General features: G+C 42.7%; 1 protein-coding gene across 1 annotated transcript in view; it reads left to right on the top strand.

The window, feature by feature from the left end:
* Positions 1-20,215, top strand: part of SAFB (scaffold attachment factor B) — a 163,590-nt gene that overhangs the window by 86,027 nt on the left and 57,348 nt on the right. The window contains exon 14 of the mRNA XM_075863558.1: positions 17,829-17,963. Within this exon, the coding sequence (XP_075719673.1) occupies positions 17,829-17,963 (135 nt within the window). The remainder of the gene's footprint in view (positions 1-17,828; positions 17,964-20,215) is intronic.

The raw sequence follows: 20,215 nt of genomic DNA, 5'->3' as shown, positions 1-20,215 counted from the left end.
ACATAGCCAAAAAATTGGAAGCAGAACGCCTACAAACATCTGCCCATTGATTTCAATGGGAAATACGGCGTTCTGTTTCCGAAGGGGCGTTGTTTATGCGACCGTTTTTCCAAACGACTACGAAGAAGTGCATGTCACACCTCGAGCTGTTTTTGGAGCAGTTTTTCATTGACTAGAAAAACAGCTCCAAAAACGGCCGTAAAAAATGCAGCGAAAAACGCGAGTTGCTGCAAAAAAAAGTGTGAAATTTAGGAGCTTTTTTCCCTTGAAAACTGCTCTATACTTTCAGACTTTTTCTGCTAAGCGTGTGAACATGCCCTTATACTCACCTACAGCAGACTTCTGTCTTCTCCCTGTGCCACAATGTAAAGTAGGGGCCAATGAAAAATAATTCCCTTAGGTCATGTTCACACGGCGCTAAGAAAAAAAATTACGTGTGAACGTGTTGACTGCACTAGTAATTCTTGTGAAGCGGTTTTTAAAATACAGGGATTTTGTCAATTTTTTTTTTTTTTGGGGGTTTTGTGTGCGCTTTTTGCATGTTTTTTTTGTCGCATAGTCAGGACTCCCACTGACTGGGAACCTTTGGCGCATTTTACGCACCAAAGAATTGATCAAACACCTTTTTTATGCAACACTGTTTTTAAAAAAAAAACTCCTGCGTGAATAGAACGTAGTATGTACTAACAACTCGCTTTCCCATTAATGTAAATGTAGCGTTTTTTTAATGCTTTTTTTTTCGTTGGTTTTTTGCTGCATAATTAGGACTTCCATTCAATATGGTAACATTTGGCATGTTTTACGGGCCAAAGAATTGACTCGACACTTTTGTTTACGCAACGTGTTTTTTAAAAACACTTGCGTAAAAAAGCGCATTGTATGTACTAACGGTGCGGTTTCCCATTTCTGTTAATAAAAAGCTTTAATCAAGCGTTTTTTATGCTTTTTTTGGCACGTAAAATGCGCCAGAAAGTGATACACACCGTGTGAACCGGTCAACTGAAACTCCTTCACCACAGGGTCACGTAATCCTGTATATAGTCCCTCAATAGCCCCTCAAACATTTTCCCCACGATGAATGTTTACCTTACTGGTCTATAATTACCCGGCGAAGACCTAGAGCCTTTTATGAAAATAGGCACCACATTTGCCCTGCGCCAGTGCCTTGGCACTATACCAGTCACTAGAGAATCTCTGAATATTATGAAAAGGGGGACAGAAATAACTGAACTTAGCTCTTTAAGAATTCTAGGCTGTATCCCATCTGGTCCCGGGGCCTTGTGTACGTTTATTTAATTTAGCTTGCACCATATCTACATTCATCCAATTCAGTATATCAACTGATATATTAACAGCACTGGCACCGGCTACATCAGCTGCTCTTTCTTCTGTTCTATATACAGAGCTGAAGAACCCATTTAGTAACTCTGCCTTCTCTTCATCCCCTGTGATCAACTCCCCATTACCACTATCTAGGGGTCCTACATGTTCAGACCTTGGCTTTTTTGCATTTACATACTGGAATAATTTTTTGGGATTTGTTTTACTATCCTTAGCCACCTGCCTTTCATTTTGTATTTTTTGCTGATTTGATTACATTTTTACAGATTTTAGTAAGCTTTTTGTAATTTACAAAGGCTACAGCTGTACCCTCAGATTTGTATTTTTCAAATGCCCTTTTTTTGGTCATGCATTGCCCTTTTTACAGAAGGTGTAAGCCATGTGGGGTTTAGTTTTAGTCGTTTATACTGGTTACCTGCAGGAATACATTGTGCACTCTAATTATACAAAGATTTTAAGACTCCCATTTCTCATTTGTCACATTAGTTCTTCCCAGTCTATGTCCTGAATTGCAGCCCTCATCCTGGGGAAATTGTCTTTCTTAACCCCTTCCCGCTCCTTGACGTACTATTACGTCATGGCAGCTGTATCGTTCGCGCTCCATGCCGTAATAGTACGTCTCGGGAGTAACGGCCGTTTCGGCCGTCCTCCCGACACATACAGGAGCTGTGACGCTGCTGTCTTGTTCAGCAGCTGTCACAGCTCCTACAGCGGGGACCGATCGCTGTGTCCCCGCTGATTAACCCCTTAAAAGCCGCGTTCTATAGAGATCGCGGCTTTTTAGGGGTTAAGCTGCCATCGCCGGCCTGCTACACGATAGCGGCTGGCGATGGTGACTATGGCAACCGGACACCAAACAATGGCGTCCGGCTATGCCATAGACGGAAGCCTAGTGGGTCCTGACAACGTCAGGACCCACTATGCTTGCTGTCAGTGAGTAGCTGACAGTTCTAATACACTGCACTACGCATGTAGTGCAGTGTATTAGAATAGCGATCAGGGCCTCCTGCCCTCAAGTCCCCTAGTGGGACAAAGTAATAGAGTAAAAAAAAAGTAAAAAAAAAGATGTGTAAAAATAAGAAAATAAAAGATTTAAAAGTAATAAAAGTAAAAATCCCCCTTTTTCCTTTATCAGTCCTTTATTATTAATAAAAATATATAAACAAACAAATAAACTATACATAATTGGTATCGCCGCGTCCTGAAATACAAAATTATTTCATTATTTATCCCGCACGGTGAACGCAGTAAAATAAAATAATAATAAACCGAACCACAATCACAATTCTTTGGTCACTTCACCTCCCAAAAAATGGAATAAAAAGAGATCAAAAAGTCGCATGTACCTAAAAATGGTACTGATCGAAACTACAGTTCGTTACGCAAAAAATAAGTCCTCGCACGGCTTTATTGATTGAAAAATAAAAAAGTTCTGGCTCTTAGAATAAGGTAACACAAAAAGTGAAAGATTGTTTAAAAAACTATAAACATCTGGTATCACCGTAATCGTATCGCCCCGCAGAATAAAGTGAATATGTCATTTATAGCGCACGGTGAACGCTGTAAAAAAAAACGAAAAAAACCCCAATAGTACAATTGCTGTTTTTTAGTCACCACGCCACCTAAAAATAGAATAAAAACTGATCAAAAAGCCGCATGCACCCCAAGAAAACTGCAATGAATTCCTCAAGGGGTCTAGTTTCCAAATTGGGGTCACTTTTGGGGGGTTCCCAATGTTTTGGCACCACAAGACCTCTTCAAACCGGACATGGTGCCTAATAAAAAAGAGGCTTCAAAATCCAATAGATGCGCCTTTGCTTCTGAGGCCGGTGCTTCAGTCCATTACCGCCCGAGGGCCACATGTGGGATATTTCTCAAAACTGCAGAATCTGGGCAATAAGTATTAAGTTGCGTTTCTCTGATAAATCCTTTTGTGTTATAAAAAAATGGTATAAAGAGGATTTTCTGACAAAAAAAAAATGTAAATTTCACCTCTACTTTGCTCTAAATTTTTGTGAAACACCTAAAGGGTTCATAAACTTTCTACATGCTGTTGTGAATACTTTGAGGGGTCTAGTTTCTAAAATGGGGTATTTGATAGGGGTTTCTAATATATAGGCCCCTCAAAGCAACTTCAGAACTGAACTGGAACCTAAAAAAATAAATAAATGAGGCAATACTTTGCTTCTTGCATTATACTGATAATGAGCCGTGCCCACCCCGAGATGACCCCAGTTTTGACCGTTGGTATAAACGGAGACCCCTATTAGACCGTTCCAGTGCCCGGTTTTCCCAAGCATACACCCCCGAGATGTGTATTTCTATTGATGAGTCCCTGGTACATTTTAAAGGGAGGGTTCAATTCCGCGAGTACCTGCCGGGTAAGAGGGCAAGGTATGGCGTGAAGATGTATAAGCTGTGAGAGTGCATCAGGGTATACCTACAGGTTTAGGATATATGAAGGAAAGGCCACCCCCATACCAGACTGCATCCTGGACTACAATAGGTACATGGGAGGGATGGACTTGTAAGATCAAGCCCTGAAGCCCTACAGCGCCATGCGGTCTGGTATAAGAAGCTGGCCGGGCACATCATACAGATGGCATTGTACAATGCGTACATGCTACGTCGATGTGCAGGCCAGACGGGAACTTTCCTGGAATTTCAAGAGGTGATTATCAAGAACCTAATCTTTAGGACCAAGAAGGGGGGGGGGGGCACCTAGTACTTCTGGAAGCGAGCCCACACGCATCGTACCAGGGCAACACTTTCCTGGATAAGTTCCCCAAACTGGCAAGAAGGGAAAAAGTCAAAAGAGGTGCAAAGTCTGCTATAAGAGGGCGATAATGGATGACACAATATATCAATGTGACACGAGTCACGAATAACCAGAGCTCTGTATGAAAATGTTTTAAAATTTATCATACATCCCTTGGTTTATAATTTACCCCAATTTTACTTACCCTGATGCACTCCACACAGCTTATCCCCCCTCGTCTTTCCCCTCTGGCCCCTGCTGTGTGCCCAGGAAGCTGATAACATCCACATGTAGGGTATTGCCATACCCGGGAGAACCCACATTACAGTTTATGGGGTGTAGGTCTCCGGTAAAAATGCTCACTACACCTCTAGATGAATGCCTTAAGGGTGTAGTTTTTAAAACGGGGTCACTTTTTGCGGGTTTCAACTGTACTGGTACCTCAGGGGCTTCTGCATACATGACTTCGCACTAGAAAATCCCCAGTAGGCCAAATGGTGGTCCTTTCCTTCTGAGCCCTCCCATGGGCCCAAACGGCAGTTTATCACAACAAATGGGGTATTGCCACACTCAGAACAAATTGCGCAACAGAATGGGGTATTTTGTTTCTTGTGAAAATAAGAAATTTTCAGCCAAAACTACATATTATTTGAAAAAAATAATTTTGTTTTCATTCCCAGCCCAATTCAAATAAGTTCTGTGAAAAAACTATGGTGTCAAAATGGTCACAACACCCATAAATGAATTCCTTGAGGGGTGTAGTTTCCAAAATGGGGTCATTTGTGGTGGGTTTCTATTGCTTTGATACCTCTGGGGCTCTGCAAATGCGACATGGCACCCGAAAACCAATCCAGCAAAATCTGTACTCCAAAGAACACACAGCGCTCCTTTCCTTCTGAGCCCTCCCATGGGCCCAAACGGCAGTTTATCACCACAAATGGGGTATTGCCGCACTCAGGACAAATTGGGCAACAAAATGGAGTATTTTATTTCTTGTGAAAATAAGAATTTTTGAGCTAAAATGACATATTATTGGAAAAAATATATATTTTTTTAATTCCCAGCCCAATTCAAATAAGTTCTGTGAAGAAACTATGGAGTCTAAATGGTCACATTACTCATAAATGAATTCCTTGAGGGGTGTAGTTTCCAAAATGGGGTCACTTCTGGTGGGTTTCCATTGCTTTGATACCTCTGGGGCTCTGCAAATGCGACATGGCACCCGAAAACCAAACCAGCAAAATCTGTACTCCAAAGAACACACAGCGCTCCTTCCCTTCTGAGGCCTCCCATGGGCCCAAACGGCAGTTTATTGCCACAAATGGGGTATTGATGCACTCAGGAGAAATTGGGCAACAAAATTGAGTATTTTGTTCCCTGTGAAAATAAGAAATTTTGGTAAAAAATTATATCTTATTGGAAAAAATGTCATTTTTTTAATGTCACAGCCCAATTGAAATAGGTGCTGTGAAAAAACTGTGTGGTCAAAATGCTAACAACAACCATAAATGAATTCCTTGAGGGGTTTAGTTTCCAAAATGGGGTCACTTTTGGTGGGTTTCCATTGCTTTGATACCTCTGAGGCTCTGCAAATGCGACATGGCACCCGAAAACCAATCCAACAAAATCTGGACTCCAACAAACATATAGCGCTCCTTTCCTTCTGAGCCCTCCCATGGGCCCAAACGGCAGTTTATCACCACAAATGGGGTATTGCCACACTAAGGACAAATTGGGCAACAAAATGGGGTATTTTGTTCTCTGTGAAAATAAGAAATTTTGATCACAAATGACATTTTATTGGAAAAAATGACATTTTTTTCATTTCAGAGCCCAATTCAAATACGTGCTGTGAAAAAACTGTGCGGTCAAAATGGTAACAACAACCGTAAATGAATTCCTTGAGGGGTGTAGTTTCCAAAATGGGGTCACTATTGGGGGATTCCTACTGTTTTGACACCTCAACACCTCTTCAAACCTGGCATGCTGCCTAAAATATATTCTAATAAAAAAGAGGACTCAAAATGCACTAGGCGCTTCTTTGCTTCTAGGGCTTGTGTTTTAGTCCACGAGCGCAGTAGGGCCACATGTCGGACATTTCTAAAAACTGAAGAATCTGGACAATACATATTTATTAAATAGTAAAACCTTCTGTGTTACAGAAAAAAAAATGAATAAAATTGAAATTCAGCAAGAAAAATGAAATTTGCAAATTTCACCTCCACTTTGCTTTAATTCCTGTAAAATGCCTGAAGGGTTAAAAAACTTTCTAAATGCTGTTTTGAATACTTTGAGGGGTCTAGTTTTTAAAATGGGGTGTTTTATCAGGGTTTCTAATACATAGGCCCCACAAAGCCACTTCAGAACTCAAGAAGTACCTTAAAAAAAAGGCTTTTGAAATTTTCTTAAAAATATGAGAAATTGCTGTTTATGTTCTAAGCCTTGTAACGTCCAAGAAAAATAAAAGAATGTTCAAAAAACGATGCCAATCTAAAGTAGACATATGGGAAATGTGAACTAGTAACTATTTTGGGTGGTATAACCGTCTGTTTTACAAGCAGATGCATTTAAATTCTGAAAAATGCAATTTTTTCAAAATTTTCTCTACATTTTGCAATTTTTCACCAATAAACACTGAATATATCGACCAAATTTTACCACGAACATGAAGCCCAATGTGTCACGAGAAAACAATCTCAGAATCGCTTGGGTAGGTTTAAGCATTCCGACGTTATTACCACATAAAGTGAAATATGTCAGATTTGAAAAATGGGCTCTGAGCCTTAAGGCCAAAACTAGGCTGCGTCCTTAAGGGGTTAAAATTAAATGTTTTTGCCCTCCCAGCCCCCTTGTTTTTTACAGTATAGGTAAAATGTAACTATATTGTGATCACTGTTGCCGAGGTTTTCATGAACATTGACATTCCCAACAAGATCTGCATTATTACAAATGACCAGATCCAACAGCGCTTCACCTCTAGTCGTGTCTTCCACAAACTGGCCCATAAAATTTTACTGTAAAAGGTTGAGGAAATTTCTCCCCTTCGCGCTCAGCGACGTAACACTCTGTCGCGCTAACCAATACGTTCGCGCTCAGCGACGGAATATTACGTCACGGGAGTAACGGCCATTTCGGCCGTCCTCCCGACACAAACAGGAGCTGTGACAGCTGCTGTCTCGTACAGCAGCTGTCACAGCTCCTACAGTGGGGACCGATCACTGTGTCCCCGCTGATTAACCCCTGAAAAGCAGTGTTCAATAGCGATCACGGCTTTTTAGGGGTTAAGCTACAATCACCAACTTGCTACACGATAGCAGCTGGCGATGGTGACTATGGCAACCGGACACCAAACAATGGCGTCCGGATATGTCATCGACGAAAGCCTAGTGGGTCCTGACAAAGTCAGGACCCACTATGCTTGCCGTCAGTGAGTAGCTGACAGTTCTAATACACTGCACTACGCATGTAGTGCAGTGTATTAGAATTGCGATCAGGGCCTCCTGCCCTCATGTCCCCTAGTGGGACAAAGTAATAAAGTAAAAATAAAGTTAAAAAAAGATGTGTAAAAATAAGAAAATAAAAGTTTTAAAAGTAAAAATCCCCCCTTTTCCCTTATCAGTCCTTTATTATTAATAAAAATATATAAATAAACAAATAAACTCTACATAATTGGTATCGCCGCGTCCGTAACGGCCTGAACTACAAAATTATTTCGTTATTTATCCCGCGCGGTGAACGCCGTGAAAGAAAATAATAATAAACCGTACCAGAATCACAATTTTTTGGTCGCTTCACCTCCCAAAAAATGGAATAAAAAGATCAAAAAGTCGCATGTACCTAAAAATGGTACTGATCGAAACTACAGTTCGTTACGCAAAAAATAAGTCCTCGCACGGCTTTATTGATGGAAAAATAAAAAAGTTCTGGCTCTTAGAATAAGGGAACACAAAAAGTGAATGATTGTTTACAAAACTTATTTTATTGGGTAAACGCCATAAGACATAAAAAAAACTATAAACATCTGGTATCGCCGTAATCGTATCGCCGCGCAGAATAAAGTGAATGTCATTTATAGCAAACGGTGAACGCTGTAAAAAAAATAGAATAAAAAACAATAGTAGAATTGCTGTTTTTTTAGTCACCACGCCACCTAAAAATAGAATAAAAACTGATCAAAAGCCGCATGCACCCCATGAAAACTACAATGTATTCCTCAAGGGGTCTAGTTTCCAAAATGGGGTCACTTTTGGGGGGTTTCCACTGTTTTGGCACCACAAGACCTCTTCAAACCGGACATGGTGCCTAATAAAAAAAAAAAAGGAGCCTCAAAATCCACTATGTGCTCCTTTGCTTCGGAGGCCGGGGCTTCAGTCCATTACCGCACTAGGGCCACATGTGGGACATTTCTCAAAACTGCAGAATCTGGGCAATAAGTATTAATTTGCGTTTCTCTGATAAAATCTTTTGTGTTATAAAAAAAAAATGGTATAAAAAGGATTTTCTGACACAAAAAATTTTTACATTTCACCTCTACTTTGCTCTAAATTTCTGTGAAACACCTAAAGGGTTCATAAACTTTCTAAATGCTGTTGTGAATAATTTGAGGGGTTTAGTTTCTAAAATGGGGTGTGTGATAGGGGTTTCTAATATATGGGCCCCTCAAAGCAACTTCAGAACTGGACTAGAAACGAAAAAAATAAATCCGGCAATACTTCGCTTCTTACATTATACTGATAATGAGCAGTGCCCACACCAAGATGACCCCAGTTTTGACCGTTTGTATAAACGGAGACCCCTATTAGACCGTTCCAGTGCCCGGTTTTCCCAAGCATTCACCCCCGAGAAGTGTATTTCTATTGAGGAGTCCTTGGTAGATTTTAAAGGGAGGGTTCAACTCCGCGAGTACCTGCCGGGTAAGAGGGCAAGGTATGGCGTGAAGATATATAAGCTCTGTGAGTGCATCAGGCTATACCTACAAATTTAGGATATATTAAGGGAAGGACACCAGTATTCAACCCCCATAATGCCCCCCCCCCCCTTACTGGGAGTTAATGCAAAAATTGTGGGGGATTTGGTGCACCCACTGCTGGACCAGGGTTACCTCCTCTACCTGGATAATTTTTATACCAGCGTCCCATTCTTCAACTGCCTCGCTTCCAGGCATGCGGCACTGCTAGAAGAAATCTGAGAGGTCTCCCTAAGACTCTGCTTGGGCAAACAAGAAGGGGTGAGAGCAGGGCACATTCTAGCAGCAACATATTGTGTGTCAAGGACAAGAGAGATGTCACACCAGTACCCATGTACTAGTACAGAGACCCCCAAACCAGACTGCATCCTGGACTACAATAGGTACATGGGAGGGGTGGACTTGTCAGATCAAGCCCGGTGTGGTATAAGAAGCTGGCTGTGCACATCATACAGATGGCATTGTACAATGCGTACGTGCTACGTCGATGTGCAGGCCAGAGGGGAACTTTCCTGGAATTTCAAGAGGTGATTATCAAGAACCTAATCTTTAGGGACCAAGAAGGGGGGGCACCCAGTACTTCTGGAAGCGAGGCCACACGCATCGTACAAAGTCAACACTTTCCAGGAGAAGTTCCCCAAACTGGCAAGAAGGGAAAAAGTCAAGAGGTGCAAAGTCTGCTATAAGAGGGGGATAAGGGAGGACACAATATATCAATGTGACACGTGTCCCGAAAAACCAGAGCTCTGTATGAAAGTCAGTTTTACTTACCCTGATGCACTCCGCACAGCTTACCCCCTCATCTTTCCCTTCTGAGCCCTGCTGTGTGCCCAGGTAGCTGTTAACAGCCACATTGAGGGTATTGCTTTACCCGTGAGAACCAACATTACAGTTTATGGGGTGTATGTCTCCCATCAAAATGCTCATTACACCTCTAGATGAATGCCTTAAGGGTGTAGTTTTTAAAACGGGGTCACTTCTTGGGGGTTTCAACTGTACTGGTACTTCGGGCTTCTGCATGCATGACTGCGCACCAGAAAATCCCCAGTAGACCAAATGGTGGTCCTTTCCTTCTGAGCCCTTCCATGGGCCCAAATGGCAGTTTATCACCACATATGGGATATTGCCGCACTCAGGACAAATTGGGAAACAAAATGTAGTATTTTATTTCTTGTGAAAATAAGAATTTTTGAGCTAAAACGACATATTATTGGAAAAAAATATATATTTTTTTAATTCCCAGCCCAATTCAAATAAGTTCTGTGAAGAAACTATGGTGTCTAAATGGTCACTTTACCCATAAATGAATTCCTTGAGGGGTGAAGTTTCCAAAATGGGGTCACTATTGGGGGATTCCTACTGTTTTGGCACCTCAACACCTCTTCAAACCTGGCATGCTGCCTAAAATATATTCTAATAAAAATGAGGCCTCAAAATGCACTAGGTGCTTCTTTGCTTCTGGGGCCTGTGTTTTTGTCCACTAGCACACTAGAGCCACATGTGGGACATTTCTAAAAACTGCAGAATCTGGACAATACATATTTAGTAGTATTTCTCTGGTAAAACCTTCTGTGTTACTGAAATTTTTTTTTAATATAATTGAGATTCAGCAAGAAAAATGAAATTTGCAAATTGTAATTCTTGTGAAATGCCTGAAGGGTTAAAAAAAATTTTCTAAATGCTGTTTTGAATACTTTGAGGGGTCTAGTTTTTAAAATGGGGTGTTTCATGGGGGTTTCTAATACATAGGCCCCTCAAAACCACTTTGGAACTGAACAGGTACCTTTAAAAAAAAAGGCTTTTGAAATTTTCTTAAGTTATGAGCTAGTTTAGATTTATGCTAATGAGTTTTGGCCATTTTGCGCGTTAATGACCAAGGATTATATGTTTGTTTTTTCACAATAGCATTCCAAGAGTTGTAACTTTTTTTTTTTTTACTTCGTCGACATAGCGGTATAAGGGCTTGTTTTTTGTGGGACGAGTTGTATTTTGTAATTGTACCATTTTTAGATGCTTATAATATATCAATTCACTTTTATTAACTTTATTTTAGGAGAGAATTGAAAATAAGCAGCTATTCCAGCAATGATTTTCACTTTATATATTTACGCTGTTTACTATGCAGTGTAAATAACATGTTAACTTTATTCTATGGGTCGGCACTATTACGGGGATACCAAATATGTAAAGGTTTTATGTTTTCCTACGTTTGCACAATAAAAACCCTTTTAGAAAAAAATTACATTGTTTTTGCATCGCCACATTCCAAGAGACGTAATTTTTTTATTTTTTCGTCAATGTGGCCGTATGGGGGCTTGATTTTTGCGGACCAATGTCTAGTTTTCATTAGTACTATTTTGGGGTACATAGATTAACTTTTTTATTGGGGGAATGGGAGAAAAGACAGAATTATGCCAATGTCTTTTGGGTTTTTTTGGGCGCTGTTCATCCGGCTGTTTAATTAATGTGTTCATTTTATTGTTCAAGTTGTTACGATTGCGGGGATACCATGTATGTGTTCTTTGTATTGGCACTTTTACTAAATAAAAACACTTTTTGGGCAAAAAAAAAAGTAGTTTTATTTGATATTTTTTTCACAAACTTTATTTAACTAATCCACTTTTTTTTTTTTTTTTTAGTCTCACTAGGGGACTTCACTATGCGATCTGCTGATCGCATATATAATGGTTTGGTATACTTAGTATACCAAAGTATTATTTCCTGTCAGTGTAAAACTGACAGGCAATCTATTAGGTCATGCCTCTGGCATGGCCTAACAGGCATTTACTGAAGACAGACCTGGGGGTCTTTGTTAGGCCCCCGGCTGCCATGGAAACTCTGACGGCGACCCGCGATTTCTTTGCGGGTGGCGCCGATGGGGAGAGAGGGAGCTCCCTCCCTCTGTGAAACACATTAGATGTCGCTGTCGCTATTGACAGCGGCATTTAGTGGGTTAAACTGCCGCAATCGGAGCGTGCTTCGATTCCGGCAGTTGCAGCAGGAGCCAGGCTGTGTATAACAGCCGTGCTCCTGCCGCTGATCGCGTGGGTACAGAGTCAGTACCCGCGCCATCACAGGACAGATATATCCGTCCTCCTGCGCGAACTAGCAGCTGCAGAGGACGGATATATCCGTCCTTCAGCGTTAACAGGTTAAACGCCTTTGTACATGTGCCAATATGTATGGGGATCGAACGAATTGCCTGTTTAGTTTGCGTAATGTCAGTAGCACATTCCTAGTTCACACGGGGAGATGTGCTGCCATCAACAATGATTTTCAGGGCAGCATAAAAAAAATTATATCCGCAGACGAACGTGTTCCTCAACTGATCGCTGACTTGTTTACACAGTCTCCTCACATGACCACCAGCAGCCAATCGTGTAGCTACAGGGACGGAGCTTAAAGAGGCTCTGTCACCAGATTTTCAAACCCATATCTCGTATTGCAGCAGATCGGCGCTGCAATGTAGATTACAGTAACGTTTTTATTTTTTTTCAAAAACGAGCATTTTTGGCCAAGTTATGAGCATTTTTATATTTATACAAACGAGCCTTTCTTATGTACAACTGGGCGTGTTTAAAGTTATGTCCAAGTGGGCATGTATCGTGTGTGTACATTTGGGCGTTTTTACTTGTTTTACTAGCTGGGCGTTGTGAATAGAAGTGTATGATGCTGACGAATCAGCATCATCCACTTCTCTTCGTTACCACCCAGCTTCTGGCAGTGCAGACAAACAGCGTGTTCTCGAGAGATCACGCTGTGACGTCACTCACTTCCTGCCCCAGGTCCTGCATCGTGTCGGACGAGCGAGGACACATCGGCACCAGAGGCTACAGTTGATTCTGCAGCAGCATCGGCGTTTGCAGGTAAGTCGATGTAGCTACTTACCTGCAAACGCTGATGCTGCTGCAGAATCAACTGTAGCCTCTGGTGCCGATGTGGCCGACACGATGCAGGACCTGGGGCAGGAAGTGAGTGACATCACAGCGTGATCTCTCGAACACGCTGTGTGTCTGCACTGCCAGAAGCTGGGCGTTGTGTAGAGAAGTGGATGATACTTCTATACACAACGCCCAGCTAGTAAAACAAGTAAAAATGCCCAGATGTAACTAACACAATACACGCCCAGTTGTACTTTAGAAAGCCTCATTTACATAAATATAAAAACCGTCATAACTTGGCCAAAAATGCTCGTTTTAAAAAGAAACAAAAAAAAGTTACTCTTATCTCCATTGCAGCGCCAATCTGCTGCAATAGCAGATAGGGGTTGCAAAATCTGGTGACAGAGCCTCTTTAAGAAAGGCTCATTTGCATAAATATAAAAATGCTCATAACTTGGCCAAAAATGCTCAATTTTGAAAAAAAAGAAACGTTACTGTAATCTACATTGCAGCGCCGATCTGCTGCAATACGAGATATGGGTTTGAAAATCTGGTGACAGAGCCTCTTTAAGTGTCATGTCTTTTCTGCATTCGGACAGACGTTGCTGGGGGACACAGGACCTCCTGACCAGTGCTGCTCTATCTTTTCCTCAGGAGGGACATTGGGCACTCTGAAACCAGGTAGCATCGGCCCTTGGCATTTTTCTCGTCCTACATGTGTCCTAGCCTCATTTACGGAGCTTATTTCCAGTAGGAATGTTTGTTCAGCATTAACATTCCCAAGTAGTCTTTCCAGTCCATTCAGAACTTGAAGGTATTTTCTTTAAGTAATGGAAACACCTGGACAAGAAGTTTTCTCACTTTAGCAGTCTGGATGTCTTCTGTCCTTTTTCAGGAAAGGATTTCTTCCAAGTGGGTTAGGTCTCCGCTGGTGCACCCTCCTGTTTCTCGGGCGAACGCCACTTGCTTGAAAGATCTTCTTGTTCGCATTGTGGACTATTTTGCTAAAACCACTTTTGAGGCCTCTGGCTAAGCACATCACCCAAAAAAAAAATGCCATTGTGATTGGTTGCTATGGGCATCAAGAACAGTTTTTCTATTTGGTCGTTTTCATAGATTAGGTACCTTGACTTCCTTAAAGGACGGGTGTCGGGAAAACATTTTTTTTTATATTGCTTTTAGTATAAATAAATTTTCTTTATTTGTGTGTTTGTGTTTTTACTTTTTTCTTTTTCTAAGTTTGACTTCACTATGGGGGCTGCCATTTTTTTTGTTTTTCATCTCTGTGTGTGTCGATTAACGACACACACAGAGATGGAATACGGCAGCTACAGTGCATAGGAGTCCATGAACTGGAGCCGTTCCATTGATTCTGCTCTCTGGCTCTGTACTGCGCAGACGCAGGTCAGTCACACAGCAGAGCTGTTTGCAGGGAGATAGCAGGCGCCATCATGAAGACCAGCTGCACTGCAGGTAAGGTGTGTGCCTCTGTCTGTCCCTCTCTCTCGCTCACAGACCGCCGCTCTCGTGACCCCCGACACCCGCCCCCCTCCCCCCACGGGCCCCCCTGTAGTCGTGCAGGAGACTCTGTATAAAGGACACATGATGTAACTGTCCTGGGAAAGCTGGGTGATAATATGCCCGCTGTTAGTGTGGTTCCCAGACCCCTGAACGATAAATCTCTCTAGTTGTGCTGAGACTGAGAGGTTCATTAGTCACATCCCCAAACAGTCTCAGCACAACTAGAGATTTACCGTTCAGGGGTCTGGGAAAGCTGGGTGACCACCATTACCCCTCCAGTCACATCCCCAAACACTCCAGTAGTAGGGGTAATAGTGGTCACCCAGCTTTCCCAGAAGCAGATATAACCAGGAAAGGGCTGGATGGACGGGCTGAGGGTGCACAGGGTTTTTGGTGATCCCCCTCTGTCATGTGATTGGACCTAGGTTACCGGTTCATCAGATGGGGCTCATGTGACTATAAATCTGTCCATAACAAGAGACTGTGCACTCAGGACAAGCACTGCCCTCATGCCGTAGTTGTGTGGTTCTGTCTGCAGTGATGGCGGTGGGTGGCTCTGATACCCGCCTCCCACGTCGGGTCATCTCAGGACAGAAGGAGTATCCGGATTGGAGACAGTTCACCTCCATTGAAGGGAATAGGACAGAGTTGTAATACCACACACTACCTGACAGGTGCGGCGCCATGTTTTCCCGGACGACCCCTTTAAGACTTTTCCCGTGTGTGGCAGAGCGGAGTGTGCACGGGCGCCGGTGATGCTTCATAGCCACCTATCAGCTGTTTTGAAAAATCAGCGGCGAGCACACCCCCCCCCCCCCCACACACACACACAAATCCCCCCAAACACGCAAAATCAAGTGTAATCAACCGTTTTTTTTTTGTGTTTTTTTTTGCACATAAAATGTGCAAAAAAGAGTCAAATACACGGCGTGTGAACCGCTCAACTGAAAAGTCATTCACTTCACTTTCATCATTCTAAGGACTAATTTACACGAGCGTGTTATACGTCCGTGCGACGCACGTGATTTTCACGCGCGTCGCAGGGACCTATATTAGTCTATGGGGCCGTGCAGACAGTTGCGTGATTTTCACGCAGCGTATGTCCGCTGCGTAAAAGTCAGGACATGTCTGTTCTTTGAGCGTTTTTCGCGCATCACGCACCCATTGAAGTCAAAGGGTGCGTGAAAACCACGCATGTCACACGGAAGCACTACCGTGGGACGCGCGTGATTCGCGCAACAGCAGTGAAATGGATGAATAAAAGCACCACGTGCTTTTCTGTTTACAAACATCCAAACGGAGTGTCATTTTGATGGCGGCTGCGCGAAAATCACGCAGCCGCGCATCATATGCTGCTGACACATGGAGCTGTTAAGTGCCTTTTGCGCACGCAAAACGCCGCGTTTTTTGCGTGCGCAAAAACGCACACGCTTGTGTAAACCCGGCCTAAGGCTGGATTCACACGAGCGTGTGCTTTTTGCGCACCCAAAAAACGTGGCGTTTTGCCTTCGCAAAAGTCACTTAACAGCTCCGTGTGTCAGCCCCGTATGATGCGCGGCTGCACGATTTTCGCGCAGCCGCCATCATTATGACACTCCATTTGGATGTTTGTAAACAGAAAAGCACGTGGTGCTTTTCTGTTTTCATCCTTTTCACTGCTATTGCGCGAATCACACGCGTCCCACGGAAGAGCTTCCGCGTGACATGCATGGTTTTCACGCACCCACTGACTTCAATGGGTGCGTGATGCGCGAAAAAAGCTCAAAGAACGAACATGTCGTGACTTTTACGCAGCGGACTAACGCTGCGTAAAAATTAAGCGACTGTGCACCGCCCCATAGACTAATATAGGTCTGTGCAACGCGCGTGAAAATCACGCGCGTTGCACGGACGTATATCCCGTTCGTCTGAATAAGCTCTAAGGGTAAGGCCCCACACACTCAGAAGCAGAACGCCTACAAGCATCTGCCCATTGGTTTCAATGGGAAATACGGCGTTCTGTTCCGACAGGGCGTTTTTTACGTGGTCGTTTCCCAAAACCGGCACGTAAAAAGACGCCCACCAAAATGAAGTGCACATCACTTCTTGGGATGTTTTTTGGAGCCGTTTTTCATTGACTTTATAGAAAACCTGCTCCAAAAACGGCCGTTAAAAAAACGTGAGTTTGATTAAAAAATGGCTGAAAATCGGGAGCTGTTTTCCCTTTGTTTAGTAAGCGTGTGAACATACACTTAGCCTTTTGGTGTGTCCTATAACTTCTGCCAGCTGCAGAATCACACCCAAAATGGCTGCCGGACACTGCTTAGCAATTTGAAGACACCTTTTCCTGGCTTGTGGGAGGGGGGTGAGATTCCCTCCCACATTTACAGCAGCTGAGAGTCAGGTTGCTTTGCCTTATTCACCTTGCTGTAATTCTGAGAAGTGTTCCCCCTGGTGGCCAACATAGGAAAACATGTCAAATTATTTGATTTTTAATACTTTCCACCATATGGAAGAAAAAAAAAATACAGCAAAAAATATAATAGAAACGACACTTAAAAAAAGGTTTAATTCGCGACACATACCCTTTAAGAAGCCATCGATAGTTCTATGTCCATTTGTGTATAGAAGTATGACTCTTCAGGTTTTTGTGTTCAACTGAAGTTACTTGAGTATTCTGGAAAGCTTACGATGCAAAGAAATATGCAATAAATGTCTAATTGGTAAGTGTCTCTCCTCTGGGGCTCGCACTTATTTCTAGATCGTGCCCCCCTGTTCTACCTTATCCCACTGTTGCTGCTCGCTGTTTCCGTATAGCCCGTGTCCTGGAAAAAGCGCCACAGTCAATACATCGAAGGGGTTAATCGGCCATGATCGTAGTTATTTAATCACGGCCGTTAAAGCTGGATGTCAGCTGTTGGTTATATCCAGCACCCGTGATTAAACGTATGAACGCTCGTTCCCGACTATTGACCTGTGTAAACATGGTAACGATCAGCTGACAAACGCGCATTCATCGACTGATCACATAGTTTAAGCAGCCTATAAAGTCATAGTTTTTGCCAGCACATTTTCCTGTGTAAACGTGGAATGTGCTGCCGACAATGATGCAAACTGTTGAGGACCAAACGATAACTTTAACTATACATACAGTGTAGCATCGGCCTGTGTAAAAGGGCCTGCTAACGAGCATTATTCAGCGCTCTTTATGGGCAGAAATCTACCCGTGTAAACCAGCCTTTACTATTACGTCATAGGGCGGTATGGGTTATAAGGTATCGACTACTGAGCGCTTTTATGTTTGTATCTAAAGTGCTACTGTCAGCTTAAATATTTTATTGTTACTTTTTAACCAGTGGTTTTTTAATTTTTTTTTATTCAGAAGAGATGACTCTTACTGGCCAGAATCAAAGAGAATGGCTTTGGATGATCGATACGAGTTTGGAAGACTGGACCGATATCAAGATTTTGAAAATAGAGAGCGCGGGCGATACTTGGATCACTTGCACACCGACAGGTAATTTTTAGCGAATGTCTTATTTTTTTTTAATTTTATTTTTGAAGTTTAACCCCTTTAGGATGCAGAGATTTATTTATTCATTTTTTTTTTTTTTTTTTTTTTACATCATTGCTTTCAAAGGCCTTAACTATTTAAATTTTCTGTCGTAGCTGTTTGAGGGCTTGTTTATTGTTGGACAAGTTGTATTTTTTAGGTGGCACCATTGTGAGTTACATGTAATGTGTTAGCAAAAATGTTTAATTAAAATCTGGGGTGAGGACAATATATTTTATTTTTTTCACGGCTTTCACAATTCGGTAAAAATGCCATATTAACATATTGTGGGTCAATAAGGTTATGGCGATGCCAAATTTCGAATGTTTTTTATTTTTATTTTTTTGCGGGCCGAATTGTTTTTTTTTAATGTCACAATTTGGGGGCATATAACTTATTGATTTAACTTTTATTAAAACTATTTTTATGTGTTTTTCGTTTTAAGTTTACGGTGTTCATCTTGCGGAATAAATAACATGCCATCTATTATTCTATGGGTCAGTACCATTATTGCAATATCAATAGTGTAATTTAAAAAAAATTTATTGTATATACCTTTTGCACAATAGCATAGTTTATGGAAAAAACATCATTTTTATTTTTATTTTTTATTTTTTGTCGCTGCATTCCAAGAGTCATAACTGTTTTTATTTCTTGTTCGTTACATTGGGGGACACAGAACGGGTATGTGCTGTTGCCACTAGGAGGATTGAGTATGAAATAAATTGACTGCCCCAGTCACTGAGCTTTTCAATCTTGGCTTAGTGTCGTAGGAGGCAGAGACTTCTGCTGATAACAGCATAGTCTCTACCAATAATTTTTATTTTATTATTTTTATTATGAAAACTAGGGTCACAGGGTCTCCCTGTGTTCCCATTCGGCGGGCGCAGTGTCCTAGGCAAATGCACGTTTGTCCTGCTTGTCTACATAGGCAGGTTGGACAAGAGTGCCAGCTCCTCTATCACAGACCAGCCTAAAGAGCACTTCTCGCACAGCTCCCGCCAGCGTCCCCGTGGTAAAGGCAGTAATACTGAGGGGGTGCTCCTGCTGCTCCCATTTAGGAGATGGAGAGGTGGATGAGTGTTACTTAATCCCCCCTCCCTCCACAAACCAGGCCACCGCTTGTGCACTGTAGCGATCTGCTGGACCAGCCTATTCCCTGCGGCTTTCCCTTAGTCCTCTCTGCGCTCCCTGACACTTTTTTGTTCCTCCGCTAATTTTTAATGTATGGCCAGTCCATTACGCCGGCGGCGGCGGTTTGTGCTTCTCTGCACAGGTGGGGGGGTGCTCCTCTGTAGTACACACCAGTAGCCCTACAGTCTCTGTGGGGCTCTCGCTCTCTGAACCAGAGGTTATTGTCGTTGAGGAATGGAAGCATCTGGACAAGAAGTTCTCCTACTCTAGCCATCTGGATGTTTTCTACCCTTTTCAAGAGGGTATATTCTTCTGCTCAGATGCGGACTCCGGTGTTAAATCCTCCGGTTTCTTGTTTACCTGAGGCCACTACCTTTCTGATGGCAGGATCCACTTCCTTCAAGGATTGCTGCATGGACTCTATTGCTAAAATCACTTTTGAAGCTTTGGGCAAATGCCTTAGCCGATTTTTGCATCAGTCTGGGTTAGCAGAGCCGTCGCTAAATGGCCTCCCAAACTCCGGCATGCTCTACTTTCAGGCCTTCCTCAGGAGAAACTAGATTCTGTCTTAAACTTGGACACATAGGAGATTAGTTATCTGCGAGGCTGCCCGCCTGGTGGCGCAGGCTTCTGCTACCTCTGCCGCTATTTGCAGGACCACCTGGCTCAAGGCTTGGTCTGCTGATTCAGTCTTTAAGCGCTCTCTGACTGCTCTACATTTTTCAGGGTCTTGTCTTTTTGGGCCTAGGTTGGACGAGATTATCTCGAAGTCATGGGTGGCAAAAGCACCAATCTTTCTCAGGATAGACCTAAGCGCACTACCCCAGTCAAAAAGCGGACCAGCATTTTTTTTTTTTTTGTCGTTTCTCCAACACCATTTACTCTAGGCCGCAGACTCCCTAGGATCAGAAGGCCAAACCTTCCCTCAAGACCCTACCCTCCTGGGCTTTCCATGTCCTTTACTTGCAAAGGTTGGTACTGGCAAGGCCAGTTCTGCCTGAAGGTACGCCCCCACTTGACTTGCCTCGGGTGGGGGCAGGCTTCTGCACTTCAAAAACGTCCGTCTCTCTCTCTCACGTTTC

Source organism: Rhinoderma darwinii, chromosome 1 (assembly GCF_050947455.1).
Source record: "Rhinoderma darwinii isolate aRhiDar2 chromosome 1, aRhiDar2.hap1, whole genome shotgun sequence".
NCBI classification, from domain to species: domain Eukaryota; kingdom Metazoa; phylum Chordata; class Amphibia; order Anura; family Rhinodermatidae; genus Rhinoderma; species Rhinoderma darwinii.
Note: the sequence above shows the minus strand (reverse complement) of the source record. Positions and strands in the feature narration are given on the sequence as shown.